The 19,636-nt window shown below is 45.2% G+C and overlaps 3 protein-coding genes across 3 annotated transcripts; 2 read left to right on the plus strand and 1 right to left on the minus strand.

Annotated features, from left to right (window-relative positions):
• Positions 1–3,609: 3,609 nt before the first annotated feature.
• H257_03161 (hypothetical protein) lies at positions 3,610–4,979 on the plus strand (the record flags this gene model as incomplete). Its single annotated transcript, XM_009827138.1, has 1 exon — positions 3,610–4,979. The coding sequence occupies one exon, from the start codon at positions 3,610–3,612 to the stop codon at positions 4,870–4,872; it is 1,263 nt and encodes a 420-aa protein (XP_009825440.1). The 3' UTR covers positions 4,873–4,979.
• Positions 4,980–8,457: 3,478 nt separating this feature from the next.
• H257_03162 (hypothetical protein) lies at positions 8,458–10,473 on the plus strand (the record flags this gene model as incomplete). Its single annotated transcript, XM_009827139.1, has 1 exon — positions 8,458–10,473. One exon carries the CDS (start codon positions 8,458–8,460, stop codon positions 10,471–10,473), a length of 2,016 nt encoding a protein of 671 aa, XP_009825441.1.
• Positions 10,474–11,455: 982 nt separating this feature from the next.
• Positions 11,456–14,693, minus strand: H257_03163 (hypothetical protein; the record flags this gene model as incomplete). The annotated part of the gene is made up of 7 exons (XM_009827140.1): positions 11,456–11,496; positions 11,561–11,582; positions 11,639–11,722; positions 12,451–12,762; positions 13,325–13,594; positions 14,029–14,215; positions 14,281–14,693. 7 exons carry the CDS (start codon positions 14,691–14,693, stop codon positions 11,456–11,458), a joined length of 1,329 nt encoding a protein of 442 aa, XP_009825442.1.
• Positions 14,694–19,636: the final 4,943 nt, after the last annotated feature.

A 19,636-nucleotide genomic window follows, 5' to 3' on the forward strand; every position in this document is an offset into this window, starting at 1 on the left:
TTTCCCCTATCGTACTATCAACCATCATAGCAAATATAGGAAGCCCAGGCTATTTTCAATAGACGGACATGTTGTTCGCCACGTTGTTCAACACAAATATGTACAGATCCGAAACCCCGCTGTACTCAACGAAGCAAATCATCCTGCACATCAAGTTTCTACGGCATTGTTTTTCCTCACACAACACGGACACGCGATAGTTCGAAAACACTGCTTCTTGAATGACGAACTCCTTCCGAAGTGTATACGTAAGTACTGTTCACGACATCCAACACAGCGGTCGTGCCGGTACGATGGGTCGACTGTACTCTGACCAACACATCACGAGTCAATCTGCGAAGCTATTGCAGTGACCGCGAGATGGCGCCGACTGTGTTCTGACCAACATGTCACGAGATAAATAGCGATGCCATTCAACATACCCACAAGGTGGCACCGACATGGATTCTGACATACACGTCGCGTGTCAAACGGCGGCGCTATTGGATGTTCCTAAGAGGTGGAGCTAACTGCTTTCAAGTCAACACGCCACGCGTGAAAGATCACAGGGTTGGTGAGTTGAGATGCACGGCTTAGTCTTAGCATAGCTGCAAGGTTTCTACAGCAGCCTATACTACTTTCAGTGGACCATACCGCAAAAGGACTGATTCCCATCTTCTCGGAAAATACCGGACTCCGTTGTACCGCATATAGAAGAGTTTTGAAAACGCATACTACAAACAGAAAATGTCTGAAAACTATGCCAGGCTCAAATATGACAACAAAAATATGTAGCAACAAAAACTACATATCTTGCTCCAACTGGCAATTAACACCGGTGGCAGAGCAACGGGCTCACTAGTTTAATACTGATAGTAAGTACTGGTAATCAGGACAAAGTGGTACGTAGTGTAGATACAACACTACTGTATCATCATTGGTGGTCAGAGTTCATTTCGACAATGATTCGTGAGGGAGGCGAACTCCTTGTCGAAGTCGAGAGTTTGTCTATAATCGATGAACTTGCTGGCACGCGCATGCTGTCAGTGCGAGCCATAGCCCGTTCATACGCCGTCAACGAGTCTGCCATCCGGTAGCTCTCGAAGATGCAGGCAACTGTGTTGCAACGAACGGAGGGTGTCCCTGCATATGTCTTGGCAACACGGTGACGTACAAAAGCTCGAAGATACTATGTTAAAGTGTACTACGTAGTACAATACAAATACGCCAACTAAAGATATTGGAGTCAACTTTTTGTCAAACATCGTAAGTAGTGATGACAACGTAGATGACGAAGTAGTTGAACTGGATATGCTTGCGCAGAACCATGGACTCGAGATTAGTATGAATCGCATTTTGCATTGGCATGGTCGAAATTCCGATGTATGGGTACATCGATCGCATCGATAGTGGCCAAAATGATAATTTAATTTTTTTCATTTTTCGTTTTTAATTTGTGTTCTCAGCACGTCTTTTGGACCAAAACGCGAGTGTAATCGGAGTTAGTGGGTGCGGAGTTAACAGTAAGCGAGAGGTTACTGTATCTTTTTGAGACAATTCCACATACAAAGATCAAGAAAACCTCCATACTAATTCTCGATACCAGTAACGTTATTCAAAATTATCCGGTCCACTCTAACTCTCCAAGTCCATAATTTCGGCGGATAGAGATATAGTGCGGTCTACACTAATACATGTGCCGTAGGTTTGGTGACGAGGTTGAAAATGAATGCGGCCCGGACTAATGACTGTCGATGGTGTAATATGTAGCTGCAATCTGCATCCAAGATCGCAACTGGGGTACTGTCACGTTAGCATAATGGTTGAATGAGAAAATAAGTGTGAGATTATAATGTTAGTAATGTTTAGACCTAGCTACATGAATCTATTACTACTAGTACGTACTACTACTATTAATACGTACTAGTAGTAACTTCCAGTTAACACAATCGTGTTCTACTGAACCGAGAATGTCGCATTTGTACTTGCCCAACGGATTAACTCGACCAATTCCCCGAGTGAGTGGGTGACACACCCACTCAATTGGTCAAAGCCCACTCACTCAGGGAATTTGGTACTATTAAGTGGGTGACACACCCACTCACTCGGGGAATTGGTCGATTAACTCAATAATATCTCCTATAGATCCTACAGTACACTCCATTGGGACATCAACCGTGGTACATAACTTTGCGATCAAACTGGGTCAACCGTGATTGGCTTATGTCATGCGAGTTGAGACACACGAAGTGTAATGCTAAGAGTCCTACCGTACCCAGCACAATACTGTAACTCATACCCCGTCAAGGATATTGACCCTGAGTGCGGCCCTCACGAATAGATGTATGATGGAATTCCAGAAATTTGTCGTTGGTAACATCCGGATTTCGGATAAAATAGCCAAGCAGAAAAAAGTTATGCAAGGTTGAAACCTTCAGTGATCGTTCAGTGAAGTTGCCCGAACACGGCCTCAACAGTAAGTGGAGGATATAAAAATGTACTAACGCTAACGTGAGCAATCAGTGATTTGCCAAATTTGTGCATTTTCCCCTTGACGATACCTCGTTAAGGATGTTAATCCTGAACATGAGAGTTGCATCCCCATTTGAGGCGCTATCGCATGCTTTAAGAGTATAACGTTATGCATTTAAAGGGTTGGGTAAAGGAGCAAAAAAAATGCAAGGTGATTCATGTAATTCCCGGCCAGCTTGGCCTACTTTCTGTGTGCCATACATAACTCATCACCCATTCATCCGTTGAGGCTGCGAAAACATGCATTTTGAATATCGTGACGAGCTTTATAACTTTATGAAGGTCCCATCATTTGTATCACATGGTCAATTTGCTTGTCGAATTTCTAAAATTGAAATTTCCCTGTGTGAATTTAATTCCCCGCCAGTAAGTCACTTGAATAATGTATGCCTGATTTGGGTGACAAAATCCTCAGAACGATATATATAAAGTGTTCAAGTAATTAAATTTAAAAGTACAACTACAGTATCTGTAATCCAAAAACTGTATTTTATGTCGACAAGCAGAATATTGAATCTTACAAGTATGTGATACAAGAGTAAGTAATTTTGTCCAATCATTGTCCTTGGATGATTGTGATTGGCCATTTGCTTGCCGGGAATTGCATGTCACCTAAGAGTAAGGTTTGTCGCTCAAACAGTGAATCAGTGATTTGCCAAAATGTATACTGGCCCAAAAGTATTGCCAAGGTCGGGCTTCGACGAATTATATTCACAAGGTATATAAATTGTGCAGGTCATTTGTGTTCGGTTTTAACTGTATTAATAATGCAGAAGCATAATGTCCTAAGCGTATTACTAGAAATTTGTCAAAGGCCCAACTAGTATTTATATTTAATCATATCATATCTGGTGCTCTATTGGCTATAAAAGCTTGGCAAATCCCTGATACGTTGGCAAATCACTGATTTCACACGTTAGTAACAATCAATATCACGTACTAGTACCATAAATAATCAAACAAGCCAATAGTTGCACTGACCCGGTTTTGACCGTAATGCACCCAAATCAATGTGCAACCTCATGGTGTTGGCTGCTGCTACCTTGCCACCTCTGCCATTTTGCGACTCGTTTCTCTCATTCTTGAATTGACTCGACCATGAAAACCGCTTTCGTCTTGTCTATCGTGGCCGTGGCCACGGCTGCTCAGGATAAAATATGGCCCAGCGTGCTTCGATCGATCCAACAAACGTCCACCGCTTCTGTGGCCGTGACCATTGACGATTTGAACGCGCAAAAGGACTCTAGCGTATTCGACTGGGCCAAATGCAAGGGCCTTGAGAATGAGCCTGTGCTTCTCTGCAACGATTTGACCAAGGAAGAAATCAACAGCCTCGCGGCGTTGCCCAACGTCCAAAAGATCACGAATGCCGCAGACAGCTCAGCTCCTTGCCCTCTCAACATCACCCCCAAACCTACCACCACCGCGGCTGCCCCTACGCCTAGCGCGTGTGACAAGCCTGTGGAGGGCATTGATTACGACGGCAAGGACATCAAATCCACCAAACGCTCCAACAGCGACGACTGCTGCAACGACTGTACCAATACCCCTGGCTGCGTTTTGTACGTATGGACCCAGTGGAACGACGGCACGTGCTTCTTGAAGTCGAGTGCTGGCAATTCTGTTCCTAAGTGGGGCGTTAAGGCTGCCAAGGTCACCAAGCCTGCCAAGGTCATCAAGCCTGCTGGTTCTTGCGAAGCTGCCCAAGACAACGTGGACTACGACGGCAACGACATCAAATCCACCAAACGCTCCAACAGCAACGACTGCTGCAACGACTGTGTCAATACCCCTGGCTGCGTTTTGTACGTATGGACCAAGTGGAACGACGGCACGTGCTTCTTGAAGTCGAGTGCTGGCAATTCTGTTCCTAAGTGGGGCGTTAAGGCTGCCAAGGTCACCAAGCCTGCCAAGGTCATCAAGCCTGCTGGTTCTTGCGAAGCTGCCCAAGACAACGTGGACTACGCCGGCAACGACATCACGTCCACCCAACGTTCCAACAGCGACGACTGCTGTGACGACTGTGCCAAGACCCCTGGCTGCGTTGTGTACGTGTGGGCCCCTTGGAACGACGGCACGTGCTTCTTGAAGTCTAAGGCTTGCAAATCCGTTCTTAAGTGGGGTGTTAAGTCCGCCAAGATTACCAAGTCTGCTGGTTCGTGCCAAGCTGCCCAAGCCAACGTGGACTACAACGGCAAGGACATCGCCCGCATCTCTGCCGAGAAGGACCACTGCTGCGCGTTGTGCTTGGAGGCTGACAGCTGTGTGGGTTACTCGCACTACGAAGGTAATTGCTACCTCAAGGGCGAACTCGGCGACGCTTCCACCAAGGAAGGCGTGACTTCGGGTGTCCGTGACTAAGCGGTGGAGGTAAAGTCTCCGAGTGCCGTTGTCGCTGTTCGTGTTTTAAAACTTTGAATATACGACATTAGAGAGTTTTCGGACAGTGGATTTGAGATAGAATTCGATGTTGGGATCAGATTTTCGGGCTAGAATATACTCAAATTTGAGGTACTGTACATTTCGGCTCCTTTAGGACAAAAGGTAAGGTCGATAGATATACACGGTTTACGAAACAAATATGAAACAATTTCAATGCAGTCACGAAACATTTTGTTTCGTAAAACGGAAGTATCTTCGATTTTCCTTTATGCTGGATTTTGTATGGTGCTTCAAGTATAGAAAAATACCACTATTTACGAAACATTCACGAAACACTGGATTAAAGTATACTCAGCGTGAGTTGAAGGATTTTGAAACGCACAAATTCAGGTTCTTTGGGCGTCACAAATGCATGGCGATATCGTCTCAAGTTGGAGGTGTGCGTCATTCTTAGTGTCCAAGGACTGGCTAACGTCAAGCGTACGAATACAACATTGCCTGAACTACTGTACTGGTTGGTGGCTTATGCATGGGAAAGGTTTACCCATCTACGACTAACGTTAAGGCAAAAATGGTTCCTTATACCAACAGCTAACCCAACACGCGTTAATGGTACAGTATGGCGTTAACGTTAGTAGGACCAGGAGCCACGATGGTGTTAGCTTTGGGGCGTTGTCGAAGGCTGCCTCTCCTCCATCTCTCCACCATAAGCTTAGTGCAACTCGCATTCCTCTCACCTCCATTCGCCATACTGTACTCGTCGAACTCGCCGTGCCTCACTCATGGGAATAGGATAGAAACGTGTGGCCATTTGACTTTTTACTGGTGGTCACCGAAAATGTCATGTGTTGTTGTTTTGCTCGTGGTTAAACTGTGGAACTTACTGTTAACGAGAATTGCTTGGGCATCCATCCTTATACATATGGACGCGTAGGCATTCGAACTGTATGGTATGATCAGCACTACAGCTCACAAAGTACACTCTAATACGGTTACAATACCTCGCAAAGATATAGGGCCCACGGCTTGTTTGCTTGTTTTACGTTTGCTTGTTTTACGTTTGCTATGTTGGAGTGATATTACACTTACTGTAGTACTGGGCTTCTCGACTATGAAGCAACAAGCCAGTAATGCCCTCTAAATAAAACTCATCCACACCATTTAACCACGAGTGAAGCCCCACGTCTAACTCTACCTAAAAATCCACGAGCAAAACCCCAAAACACCACTAGTTAAAAACTGCCTCCCCCTCACTCATAATCAGGACTGTAAGCCTACTTACTGTATACATCGAAGTAGTGTACAGTACATACATGCTAGCACCAACATATTAAATTAACATCAAATCTGGTCCAGTTATTCACAATGTAATCGACCAAATTCTCGATTGTGTACTACCGGTAGTATGTTGCCACTTGAATCGTCCAAGCCACTGTCTTGGATGATGATTGACTTCATGTTGGCAACACGACAACTTCGTCGAATTGACTTGTGGCTCGGCTCGATTCACCCCGCTTATTTGAGGCTTCGATTAGGTCCAGCCCCCAACAAGTACATTGTCAACATACAGTCTTTGAGTTGGTCTTGCTGTAGTGCATGCGAGGTTCTACTCATGTTGCATTTTCATCACGTGCACCTCAACTTTACTTGTGCAAACACACCACCACTTTGGTTAGTAGTACTAGTAGTATATACTAGATACTGTAACGTTTCGTATTTGTTTCCACCAAGTAACAGAGATTTCCAAAACCGTCAGTAGATGACCTTATCCCGCAAGGACGGAATCAATTTAAGACTCATCTGAGGAAGGCGGCTGGGGAGAACTTCCAAAGCTCCCCGCTCATACAACATTTTCGACCTCTGAAACTTGGAGATTGTAGCTGAATTAATGGGGAACTACCTCGTATCAATTATTCTGGGTTTCGGTGCATTTCCAATGACATAAACCAAGAAAAACCAATCAAATTGATTGTTTACTGGTACATACCATGTATTACTTTTTAGTAGTAGTATTGATACTATTATACGGTTAACTATTGTTCACTTTACTGTCACCTACTGAACTTACTACGTGTACGAGTACCAATAGCAATCTTCCACCTTTTTTGAGGTAGAATTAACGGAAGTACGGAGAACGACTACAGTACAGTCGACGGATGTGGTGAACGTTTTGAAGTCAGTACCGGTATCTCGAGCCCTGTAGGAAATACAAAGATCTAAAAATACCACGTACCCCTATCATTCCCTATCATTCCGCTACGCGTATTACCTATTTAGAATAATTCCCTCATTAAAATAGTTCCACTAATGTTTGGACCCGAAATACTGTTTCACAGTCAATGAGGGAATTATCACATCCGGATACACCTTTTCGCCCGTAGCCCTGTGACCAGGGACTCCGTCCTACCCCCGGTGAGTACATACGATGGTAAATCTCCGGGGTTAACTGTATCTCAGTGGTTAGCTATCGCTATGCACTTAACCCCTACTAAGAGGTGAGATGGACCGAGCATACAAAGTTCCATGTACACACTGATATTGCAGTGTTTTCTGAGAAAAACAAGAATGGTACTGTTTTAATGAGGGAATTGTACGCCTATTTATTGATAGGCTACATATTATTGTGCTTTGCACCTTTTTTGGCAATTCCAGGGTTAAATTCATTGTTTAAAAATTTCTCAGGCTTAAATAATGTCTAAAGTAACTTGAATAACGGTTGGGTGCGTTGTTTAAAGTTACTTCATCAAATGCGATGATTGGTTGGTTGAAGGTGGTTTTACTGGCACTTTCGTAAAACAAGTTGTTTGCCGTTTTCATTCTGGCAAACAACTTGCTTTACGTCAACATGTCAAGGTGGTTGACGCAATGAAACTGAAGCAGCTATGGCGATATACATGACCTCCCATCCGTGATCACTACAGTACTAACATTATCTACTCCGAGTAATATTATATAACGTTAGGGATATAGTTAGGCTACAGTACATGTAGTCGTCGCTCTGTCCAATGATTCAAAGCTATGCCATACCTACAATTCTTGATCTGCTCTAACCTTAGCACTGTACGTGGAAGACAAGGGCGCACTACGACTACACGATGTATAGTACTCCCATTTCACATTCTAATACGGTATGCATCGTGATGAACTGGTGGTTGTACGGCGTAAGTTGGCCTGGTGCTGCAGCTCGATTAGTTAGCAGCTGAAATAAAGTAAGAGTTGTTTTATTCTGCTGAAATGCAGAACTTGTGTTTAGCGTTGTTTTATCTTCAATCGGGCTTATATTATTTTAAACATCTGGTTGTTTAACGCAGTTAAACAACGGGCAAACTACATGAAAAGCACAATAGGTGATTTTGTTACTATCTGTGAACTGTTGACCAATTACGGAACGGTATACTTCATTCAGGAACAGAGGAAGTACTTACAGTTAGATTAGAGTACTACCCAACGAATATAACGTTACTGTAATTTCCCTTAGCGATGGGATTCCGGTGGGTTGGGTTGAAAGACTTGCCCGCCTGGTTTGTTTTCACTGACCAACTTCATTTTCCTTTTCGTGCTACGATGGTCAAAGTCCTCACCTTCCTGAGCGCGCTGGCCACTTCCGCTACGGCTGGCTCCGCCACGGAATTCCCCGAGTCTGTGACCAAGCTCATCGACTACTCCACAAACCCTTGCGACGACTTTTATCAATATGCGTGTGGCGCGTGGTACAAGGATGCTGTGATCTCCCCGGACAGGCCCATTACCGATACGTCGTTCTTCAAGATCGCCATCCAAAACGAAGCCGTGTTGAAAAAGATTTTGTCTGACAACAAGACCAAGCTTGGCGAGTTTTACAACTCCTGTTTGGACACGGCTACGCTGTCCTCGCTCGGCGTGACTCCGTTGACCGACTCGTTCAAAGCCATTCGATCGGCCAACAACACGTTGGACCTCCTCGTCGTGGCTGGCGAACTGGCCAAGAATGGCATCCCTGCCTTTGTCGACATCAAGGCCAGAGCTGATTACGCTAACCCAACCAAGAACGCCCTCTTCGGTGTCCGATCCCCCCTGCCGCTACCTCGCAAATACTACATCTTCCCTTCCGAGTGGTCATACTTCAAAGCCGACTACGAGGTGTACATTACGTCGGTGTTGCAGTTGGCTGGCTACACTGCCGAACAAGCGGCGGCTGCGGTGCCGGTGATCACCCGCTTCGAAGTAACTGTGGCCGACTTCGGCCTCTACAAGTTCAAGGAGACGGAGGCCGCTGCGTCTCCCTACACTGTGTATACGTTTTACCAACTGGACCAGAAGTACCCGCTGCTCATCGGCTCATGGCTCAAGGCCAACGGCTTCAATGTCCACGACCAGTCCGGTGAGTCGAACGACTGGGTGGGTTTAACCGAATTGGCCTACTTTGACAAGACGGAAGCGTTGTTAAAGAACACGACGTTGGATGACCTCCGCACCATCGTGGAGTACAAGCTCATACACGCCTCGTCCACCCACCTGACCCCTGAATTCCGCACGGCCAACTGGAACTTTTTCGGCAAGAGGATAGATCACGAAGACGCGGAACCTACTCGTGAAACATTCTGCGTGTCTCAGACGGGCTCCACGGTTGGGGAGCTCTTGGGCCAGAACTTCATAGACGCGGTGTGGTCGGCTGACACGGCCAAGACGGCCGACGAACTTGTCAAGGCCTTGGAGTCGTCCTTCTCGACTGGTATTGCGACCACCGACTGGTTGGACAACTCGACCCGCGCCAACGCGCAAAAGAAGCTGTCCAAGTTAGTGAGTTTGGTGGGTGGCCCAAAGAAGCCCCAGTTGTACCCCACGCTGACGTTGAACTCGAAGTCGTATTTGAACAACCGGTGGACGATCTCTCAAGTGAACATCGACACCAACTTGACGCTGAACGGCCAACCTGTGGACACGCCCAAGTTCGACGTGCCTCCCCACAAGATTACCGCGGAGTACAGGTTCAACATGAACCAAATTGTGTTCCCGGCCGCCATTTTGCAAAAACCGTTCTTTGACAGCCTGTTTGACGCCTCCCAGAACTTTGGTGCCATCGGGATGGTCATCGGACACGAAATCACCCACGGGTTCGACAACTACGGCCGCAAGTTGGATGGCGACGGGAACTTGAACTCGTGGTGGTCGAACGCAACCAAAACTGCGTTCAATACGAAATCCCAGTGCTTTAGCGACCAGTACTCCAACTTTGTCGTCATGAGCGAAGAGACTGGCGCTGAGTTGGGCAACATCAACGGCCAGATCTCTTTGGGTGAAACTATTGCGGACAACGGGGGGCTGAAGACCAGTTTCCGCGCGTACCACGAGTACTTGAAGAAGTTTCCGTCCCAGTACACGGAAGAAGCAGGCGACAAATTGTTCTACTTGTCGTTCGCCCAATCCTGGTGCTCCAAAAATACGGATGACTACCTCCTCTGGAAAATGAGGAAGCAGCACCCGCCCAATCGGTTCCGCGTGATTGGAGCGTTGCAAAACGACGCTAAGTTTGCCCGAGTGTTCCAGTGCCCCACCGACTCGTACATGAACCCTTCCGAGAAGTGCTTGTTGTGGGAATAGGGTTGATGGATACGAAAGTATGTTGAGTTGGGCATTTATAAGGAAAAACTAAGAAACGATGTTTTGGTTGTAGTGTATTGCTTTCCGTGCGCGGCGCACACAAAAACTTCAATGTATGTGTGCGACCACCCTTGTAATCGCATGGTTAGTTGTTGGGTCATAAACTTGAGGTAAATACAACTACCCGACGGGTTTGGTGCGCGCACAGCATGAGCATAACATCGTGCTCGTAAGGTTGGGTTTGATGCATGGTGGTACAGATAGTGGGTAGCCAAATTTGCCACTGCAGTCCATCCACGAAACTATGTCGGGAGGGGTGGGGATCCAAATAACACTACTGTACCGCACGCGCATGCAGCAAGCCATTTTGCCAAATGGGGGATTGTAGTGGTCAGGAAAGGGTAAGCAAGTTATTGTGTCCAAGTGACGTTTCACAACTTACATGTGAAACGGAGTGTCGCGGGGAATATTCGGACGTACCACGACCAGCCGTGGTGTTTTGGCTTCCTGCGCTCCGCGCTCACTGAACTTGTTAGTCGCTGGGTCCTGAACCCAGGACGACCACGGACAAGACTTATATTATGGGCTCCCGGACCAGACTCCGGACGTCCTGGACATGGAATATCCATTAGTCATACTCTTTTCTTTGAAGCTAAACCAACTATTAATACTTGACTTTACATTTTGCCCTGAACTACATGTATGGTGTTTTACACGCTTGCCTACGCCGCACCTACCCATTCGATTTGTCGTGAAACCCTGCGACATTCTGGTGGAGCAGCAGGGTAGGTGTTTGCAAAGGAAACGCGGAAGAAGAAAGGAAAGATGTCGATAGAAGAACCCACGACAGTAGCGGTGCGCCAATCACGCCGTCTGGCGGGAGATGCCCCGGAGTTTGGACTCCAGGACAGCCAACGTCGAGAGACACGGCCACCGTTGAAGAGACCGGCGCTGGCATCGGCGGTAGACCTGGCCTTAGTGCCTACGACTCCCCTGGCCAGAACCGGTACCGACGGTCCGACCCTGACCAGAACTGGTACAGACGGTCGTGAGTCCGACGCCGAAACCTTAGAGTGCTATTCGATACCTGTTTCAGCTCCCGGATACACCTAGTCCAAGAGGGGTACGGGGGTATGGAATCAGGAACGCCAACCGGGACGCCTACCTGGAACGGTCCCGGAGTACCAGGAAATACCATCGTAGCCACGATCACGGTGGCCACCGGAGGGATACGGGACATCCAGAAGGCCTATGAAGAATTCACTCGGGGCATTGAAGAGCAACAACGAACGGCGTCCCTACTGTTTTTCCAACCAGCCAACGAGGACCGGACTCGTTTACTGGGTGCTCAGGAATCCCAGTGGGCATCTCCCGCCAGACGGCGTGATTGGCGCACCGCTACTGTCGTGGGTTCTTCTATCGACATCTTTCCTTTCTTCTTTCGCGTTTCCTTTGCAAACACCTACCCTGCTGCTCTACCAGAATGTCGCAGGGTTTCACGACAAATCGAATGGGTAGGTGCGGCGTACGCAAGCGTGTAAAACACCATACGCGTAGTTCAGGGCAAAATATAAAGTCAAGTATTAATAATTGGTTTAGCTTCAAAGAAAAGAGTATGACTAATGGATATTCCATGTCGAGGACGTCCGGAGGACGATCCGGGAGCTCCATAATATACTGTAGCTCAGAGGCTTGTCCATGGTCGTCCTGGGTTCAGACCCCAGGGACTAAACAAGTTCAGCAAGCCTCCCACTGCGGGGCGTAGGACACCAAGGCTAGTCACGGAACGTCCGAATTTTCCCGCGACACTGCTGTGATATTGAACTTTTCTACCAGGACATAGAGGTCATACATCTATATATCTAGGTGCTTCAAAGCACGAAGAATCGATTACTTGACAATGTTAATCGTAGCTTCGTTCGAGCTTCCTTATAGCGACTTCTACGGCACGCGGGATTTACTGTGATAAGAGCGTACTGTAGGCTTGTCGTTGGCAATGATATCTTCGCTTAGCCGATTTTTCTTGTCGTGCGGGTTGGAATGACTGAGCTTCTTGTTCTGTCCAGGTTTGTTCCACTTGGCCATTTCTTTTATACTTTTGGCGTAGTGGATGTCGTCGTACACCCGCTTTTTGCCATTTGGTGTTAGTATATCGCTCTCTTGGATAGCAATTAACTTCTTCAGCGCTATAATGCAGTCCTTATAAGTGCCCTTGCCCTGCCTTCGCGTCCCCGTATGCGATTGAAGATGGATATAGCACCCTCGATATTCATGGACGCGGCCGTACCGCTAGGTAAAGAACGCCAATTCGGAAACGATGATGCTGTATGGATTGCAGGTAATATTCATCGACAATTCCAAGGATTTTCCCACCGTGCCAGATATCTATTTGCCAGATGTACAGCGCTTCGATTAACTGGACTGGACAGGACGATGTGCACTCGTCACCAACTTTAGGGTAATGCGACCCCATGGGTTTTGAATACAGCCTGGATTTTGCGATTGGATCCAACCAAGCCAAAAAGGTCTCGATGTACTCCATACAAACCACGTGATTGATTCCAGACTCGTCGAACACAGCAAAGAAGTTGCGCCACACGTCACACAAGTGAGCCTCCACGACATGACCGAGTTGCCTCAATGTAGCACTGACTTCTTTGGAAAAGAATAGTCGAGAATTTGGAACGTTTTGGTTGTCGCGTGCAGTGTACCACCAGCTTCCAAGTACATTTGGGTGCGTCGCGCCAAGCATTTGCCACGCATTGGAGTTGAAGAAAGTCGCCCAGCCCGTTGACAAGTGTGTTACGAATCGTTTCAATACATATGCAGGATCGATGTTTCGAGTAAGAACAATGTGGGGCATGGATGGATTACGCTCAGGCACAAACACATGGCGATAAAAGTCCACACCGGTGTCGAGGTACGTGTGCAACGCGTCGTCGAAGTAGAACAGCGTCAACCACGCCATTTTCGTTGACGATAACATTTTCAGCTTTTTGCCTCGAGCGTTGAGATGTGCCACCACCATAGCCACAGGGTTTAACCGCTCTTCGTTCCACGTCAGCGAGGTAGTTTTGAGTGTTTCGATTGCAATCGATACAAATGCACAAAACTCATCTGCCTGCAAGAGTTCCTCATCGAATTGGGGACAGTCATAGTAATTGATCGACGATGGTGCACCACCCAGTAGCCAAGGTTCCGATCGCTGCTGAAGTAAGAAGAGTACAGCGTACTTTAAAAACTCTTGGTCCAAGTCCTCTCGTCGCTGTCCATGTACACTCCACTTTTCAACGCTCTTGGATTTCCAGTAATTGGCTCGCGCAGAGCAAAGTCGCCACCCTTCAGACACAATGACTGGTCATTCAAAGCCTCTAACAACAACAGCGTGACTCGCACCATCACAACTGACGTTCAGTGTGGCTAACTTATCCACAAAAGTGTTCAAAGCAGAGTTGTTTCTCACCGCACCGAATCGATGAACACACACATGATAATGGATGACGACATGCGTTGACTGTCACTTAGATGCCAAATTTGGAGCTTTGTTGATCGGACCGCACACAGCAGCGACAAGTTGATGAACACTGTTCGGAAGGATTCCACAACCCCAGACATTGTGGATTTGACTGCATCATCGCAGATGATAGCTTCGTCACCATCACGAAGCCAAGCCACCGTTTCGGCTATGTGGTCCAAACAAACTGCAGGTGTGTGCATGTTGCGTTTCATGGTGTCAGCTTCGCTCTGCAAGCGGTTGACAGCTCGCTCCATCGAATGATGCATTCTTTCATCCGCGGTTTCTCTCACCTGAGCTTTTTTCGTTCAATGAGCTTGAGCCTGTCGTTGACCTTGGTGTTGATTTGACCAACCATCGAGTGCGCCTCGTCGACCAGCAAACACAAAAACGCTGCAATGTCGTCGGGGTCATTAAATGTGGATTTGTTTGGAGCAAAGTTTTGGATGTCCAACCCATACTCGAGCAAGCACGCCTCAACATCGTTCAATTTACTTTCCAAGTGATGGACAGAGCTGGGGGTAATTCCGATGCCCACTTCGTTGCGGCCAAAATCAACCACCCCAAAAATTGATCCAGCTGAATCTCGTCGTACAGGTACAACCCCGTAGTTAGTCTCGTCAAACGCTAAACAACCAAAGAGCGTAGCTTGGTCGCCAATTGCTGCCTGGTTGCGTTTGAACTGCTGTGCGGCGTTGTTGACCATAGCGTCGGATATACCACACTCGAATTCTACTTTGGCAAAGCGACGTTGAATCGTCCGTACGGAAGGTAGTGCAAAATGACCCTTTCAGTGCTGGATATCCTGATCTGTGCCAAGACCAATTCCTGCAAACGACCTCGTAGGGGCCGGCTCCAAAGGTGGCATACATGCGTTCGCACCAATCGTTGACTCGTTTGGGAAATATACTGCACGCTTTTCCACGCCATAGTTTCTTTCGCGAAAAGGACACAAACTGGCAGAGGATAAAGTCAAACGCGAGGTGCGCTGGGACAAGGTTTTGAGTCACAGCACGAGCACAATGCAATACAAGGTCATTCGTAGATGACCTTTCCCAGTACTTTCTATACAAGCAAGTAACTTCTTCTCGCTCTGGGTGCGAAGAGCTTTGGCTTGCCCTTTGGACAATGAGGCGCGCAAGTTCATCAACTCAGTGCATTGATACTGTAGTTTTTTGCGAAGCTGGTCAATACTCAGACTTTCGTTGTGTGTTCTGGACAATCCAGTAGTCAAAATGTCACGCTTCAACTCGTCAAACTCATTTTGGCACGATGCCAATTTACTTGCCATGACGGCGCATTGAGGACAAACACAACCACTTGCAGTGAAACTAACACCACCACCACCTCGACTGACGCCATCACATCTTGGACTCACACAACCAATGCATCGATCGCCACAACTGGAACTAAAACCACCATTGGGAAAGCCACCATCAGTGGAGTGACCACAACCACCGTGGTAGCTACCGCAACCACAAATGGAACGACAACCACTAGGAAGTGAACGACCACCAACGCTAGCACTAACACCACTAATGGAACGAGCACCAGATCTGTTGGACAGAGCGCCACAACCACAAATGGAACGACAACCACCAGGAAATGAACGACCACCAATGCTGGCACTAACACGACAGCAGTTGGACAAAGCGCCACTGCCATCACCAATCAAACGACCACCCGAGGAACAAACAACACCAAGAGCACTGGCGTAATTGGACTGAGTAAGGGGCGACGTGGTAGTACGTTTACGACAACGTAAACATGCCAAACCAAGTCCAACTTTATTTTGAACTGTAGTTGATGTACAGCTGCACATGGAGCACACAAGCAACGAGGCCTTCTTCTTTGTCATCGCAACGCAGTGAATTGACAAAGTCCGATAAATTTAGATCAGTAGAAACTGAAGTTAGATTACGAGCAAGGGGTACTGGGCGATATGTCACAAATGCCGTGGCGTCCTCACCTACGAGCATAGTAGCAACTAAAGTTAGATTACCATCGACTCAAGCTAGCACTACTGATGCATCTCTACATAAATTCTAACAATTCTTCCACCAGTACCCTCGTCTGATATAGCGCTACACGAGGGTACTGGGTGATAAGTTTGAGGTGACGTCGGTTGTTCCAATAGGACATTGGTGAAGTTTCTAATAGTAAGGGAACCTTGATATTGATAACAAAAACTTTAGTGACATCACTGGGATTTGAACTGACCCGGCCTTATCCATGAATTGCTACAGTATGTCAGATACCTTATCCGCTTGATCTATACGGTTGTTACAGCAGCTAGAATATTGGTTTCTTTACAATTATAACGCAGCTAATTTGCGTATATCGTATCGGTTAAAACTTGCCACCTGTTACGTTAGCTGATGGTCTTGTTCATTTCGTTTTATCCAACCCTTGACCGTTACGCCATCTTGTACAGTTAAACCGTCGTAAGTCGGGCCTAAGATGCGGTGCTGGAGAAGGAAAAATCATGACAATTCGATATACGAAAATAGTTCAAATACGTAGTCTTTCGAATTTTGATTTGACAAGTCGTTCGGGAGTTCTTGCAATTTTTAGGATATTACTCTTCTCTGATTGGCTAACCCGTTTCTCGTCCGTGTACAACAGCAAGAAAATTTCATTTGTCGCCCCCCCTGCTGTCGCTGTGCTACTACCGGTAGCTTCGCAAACCTCATTCGAATTTAAACTTTGAACTCAGTAGAGTTATACCCATATCTAATATGCAATCAAGTATAACGACTCGTGGATAATGGGGTCGCATCTTGTCTGGCAGGTGCGTCCAAAATGGCCACTGCACCGTGGGCACAGGTGCTATTTGCCCACGTTGCATTGGCCTTTCCGTGACCAACACCGTTCGGGCCAAGCCGCACAACCTCCTTCAGATGCCTCTCATCCATCTCGTCGGTCCACAATATTGTTTCTTGTGCTTTTGTCCCATCGTTAATGGGACAAAAGCAACCCCGAAACAATTAAAGAATTAATATCAACAATTATCTAGAAATTATTTAAATGCTATTTATAGTATTAAACAAAAATATAGGTAAAGATATTGTTATGGGTGGATTTATTTCTAAAAATATTTATTTATTCTATTAAAATATTTATTTATATAAAAATAATTTCAAAAAAAGAAGAAATGTCAACTCCTCCGTTACTCTTTGGGAGGTGACCGCCCCAGTCAAACTACCAACCATAGTGGTGATTTTCTTTTTAAGCAGTTAATATATAAAAGATAATTTTTTTAATTCTATAGCTAAATATAATGTTATATAATTAAAAGAAGATACAATTAACTATCTTTATTACTTTTACCTGACTTTAGTATAATAAATATATTTTGTCTATTTAATATTATTCATATATTTTTTTTTTATAAGTAAAAAGAGGTATGTGTAAAGCGGTGGAGCATGTGGTTTAATTCGACAATGAGCATGTGGTTTAATTCGACAATACCGGTACGCGCAAAACCTTACCAATCCTCGTCAATATTTTTAAAAAACTAAACTTAATTTAAAAAATACCGGCGTTGCATGACTTGTTAATGGAATTCGCAAGGTGAGCCACCTTGCTCCTTGTTAATATCCAATCAGAGTCCATCACACCTTGTTTCTTACACACGATTGGCTGTAACACTGAAAGAAGAGGTTACAATTTTGAACTTTGAATTTTGTAGACCTTTCTGTGATGCTGCTCCAGAGAATTGTGCTGATGAGTGCACTCCAGCTATGTTAGAATTGACCGAGTCCTGAATACCATATCACATGATCTTGCTCTCATACACAGCCTACAATTATCTCAAGGCTTCTTGCATCAACCGCCATCACAGGAGTAGAATATATCGCAACAGGGCGGGTGATGAATCTACGCAGCTATTTTCGTGATTTCACGGCATCTGATTGGACAAAATTGGACAATTTTGAATTCGCAAGGTGACCTGCCTTGCGAATTCCAAAAAGAGACAGACACATGAAAAATAAATATCATCAATACAAACTTGAAGATATATTTAATTGAAACTATACAATTTCAGAATTACTTATGGAATTCGCAAGGTGGTTCACCTTGCGCTCCATACAAAATTGCCTATTTCACCTTGCTTTTTCTGGTTAATGGCTGTCGTTCTGCAACCGTTATATTAAATAAATATAACTTGACGCTTCGGTAAATTTCTTTAGTCCCGATACATTTTAGGCGCAAAAAAACTAGACCAATGAGCTATTACGCTTTCTTTCTTCAAAATAAAAGACATTAGAAAAAATTAAAAAAAATATTACCAAAACTTAAAGTACCAAAAACACCATAAATAATTAAATATTATTTTAAATATTTTTAGAATAATAAAGTTAATTATATATAATTTAATAATATATTAAATATTTGTATTTTTACAACCTCAAACAATATTTTTATTAAAAAACACCGAAGTTTACAGTCCGAAAATTGATTTTACGACTTGCTAACTGTAATCGGAGTACTAAATTAACCGAACTACTGGTATCTGATGGATAGTTATTTTATCCTCAAAATTGTATGGGGCCAACCATATGGTTTCCATGTAACGCAACCCCAGCGCAAGAATAGTTGCGTGGTTCATTGGATTACACCGAGTAGAAACTGGCGCAGACGGGCCCACTGGGCCCGTCTGGCAACATGAAATATTACAATATTCAGGCCCAAAATGCCATTTTGGGGCCAAATTCAACAAATCTGATCTAAATTGAAAGATTTCTTGCTTGATGAGTTTTAACCCAAATCCAACAATTCCACGTGGAATTTACTTATTGAAGAGGTCCAAACTCCATATTACAAAATCGACCTTTTACCTCCTGAAAATGGCATTTTGGTTAATCCCATTTTACGAGAAAATGGAATATTAATTTTGAAATGTTACCAGACCCACAAGGTGCAACACTGAAAGCAACCATTTTTAACCAATCAAATGCTACATCAGAAAAGGCTGTCTAGCCATACCCTAATCATCACGATTTAATTGCGGAGGTATCCTCGGACTCCGGTAAGTGGCTAAAATGCAACCAATTAGGAAGTGTTTCAAAAGGTTGAAGTACGAATTTTTATTATAATTTTCCCCCAATATGTTGTCTCACTCTGTATACATATTGTAGTTTGTTCTATATTGTGCTTTCGAGTGAAATTTCGTGTTGTGGCGTGGTTTCTCGTTGGAATTTAAATCGATTTGAATGGCTACCTCAGATGAGCTCAAAATTATTAGCCAATCAAAACCTTCTCAATGAAATTCAACCAATCAGATCGATTGTGGATCGGTTTGGTCGGCGCGATTCGATTCCCTCCCAAATTTGTATCAAATCGACAATATTCCATTGTGCCACACTGCGCCAGTTCGTATTCAGTTCTCTGTATCCGGCTAAAAGTTGGGCTACCCGGAACTATTTACTGGTACTGATATTAATAATAATACACTAAATCTCCAGAACTCGGTATTTGCTGTCAGTTTTTACTGTTAGTTAATTCGCGTAATACTGTACCAGTAATTCACAGTCACTTGAAAACCCGCAAGAATACAGTAGTGTAATCGTCCTATGATTTGTCTATGAGTATTTGGGTTACTCGGCTCAACTCCTACTAGTACGTAGTACAAAGAAGGGGGAGCGC

The sequence above is a fragment of the Aphanomyces astaci genome (genome assembly GCF_000520075.1).
Source record: "Aphanomyces astaci strain APO3 unplaced genomic scaffold supercont1.5, whole genome shotgun sequence".
NCBI lineage: Eukaryota > Oomycota > Saprolegniomycetes > Saprolegniales > Verrucalvaceae > Aphanomyces > Aphanomyces astaci.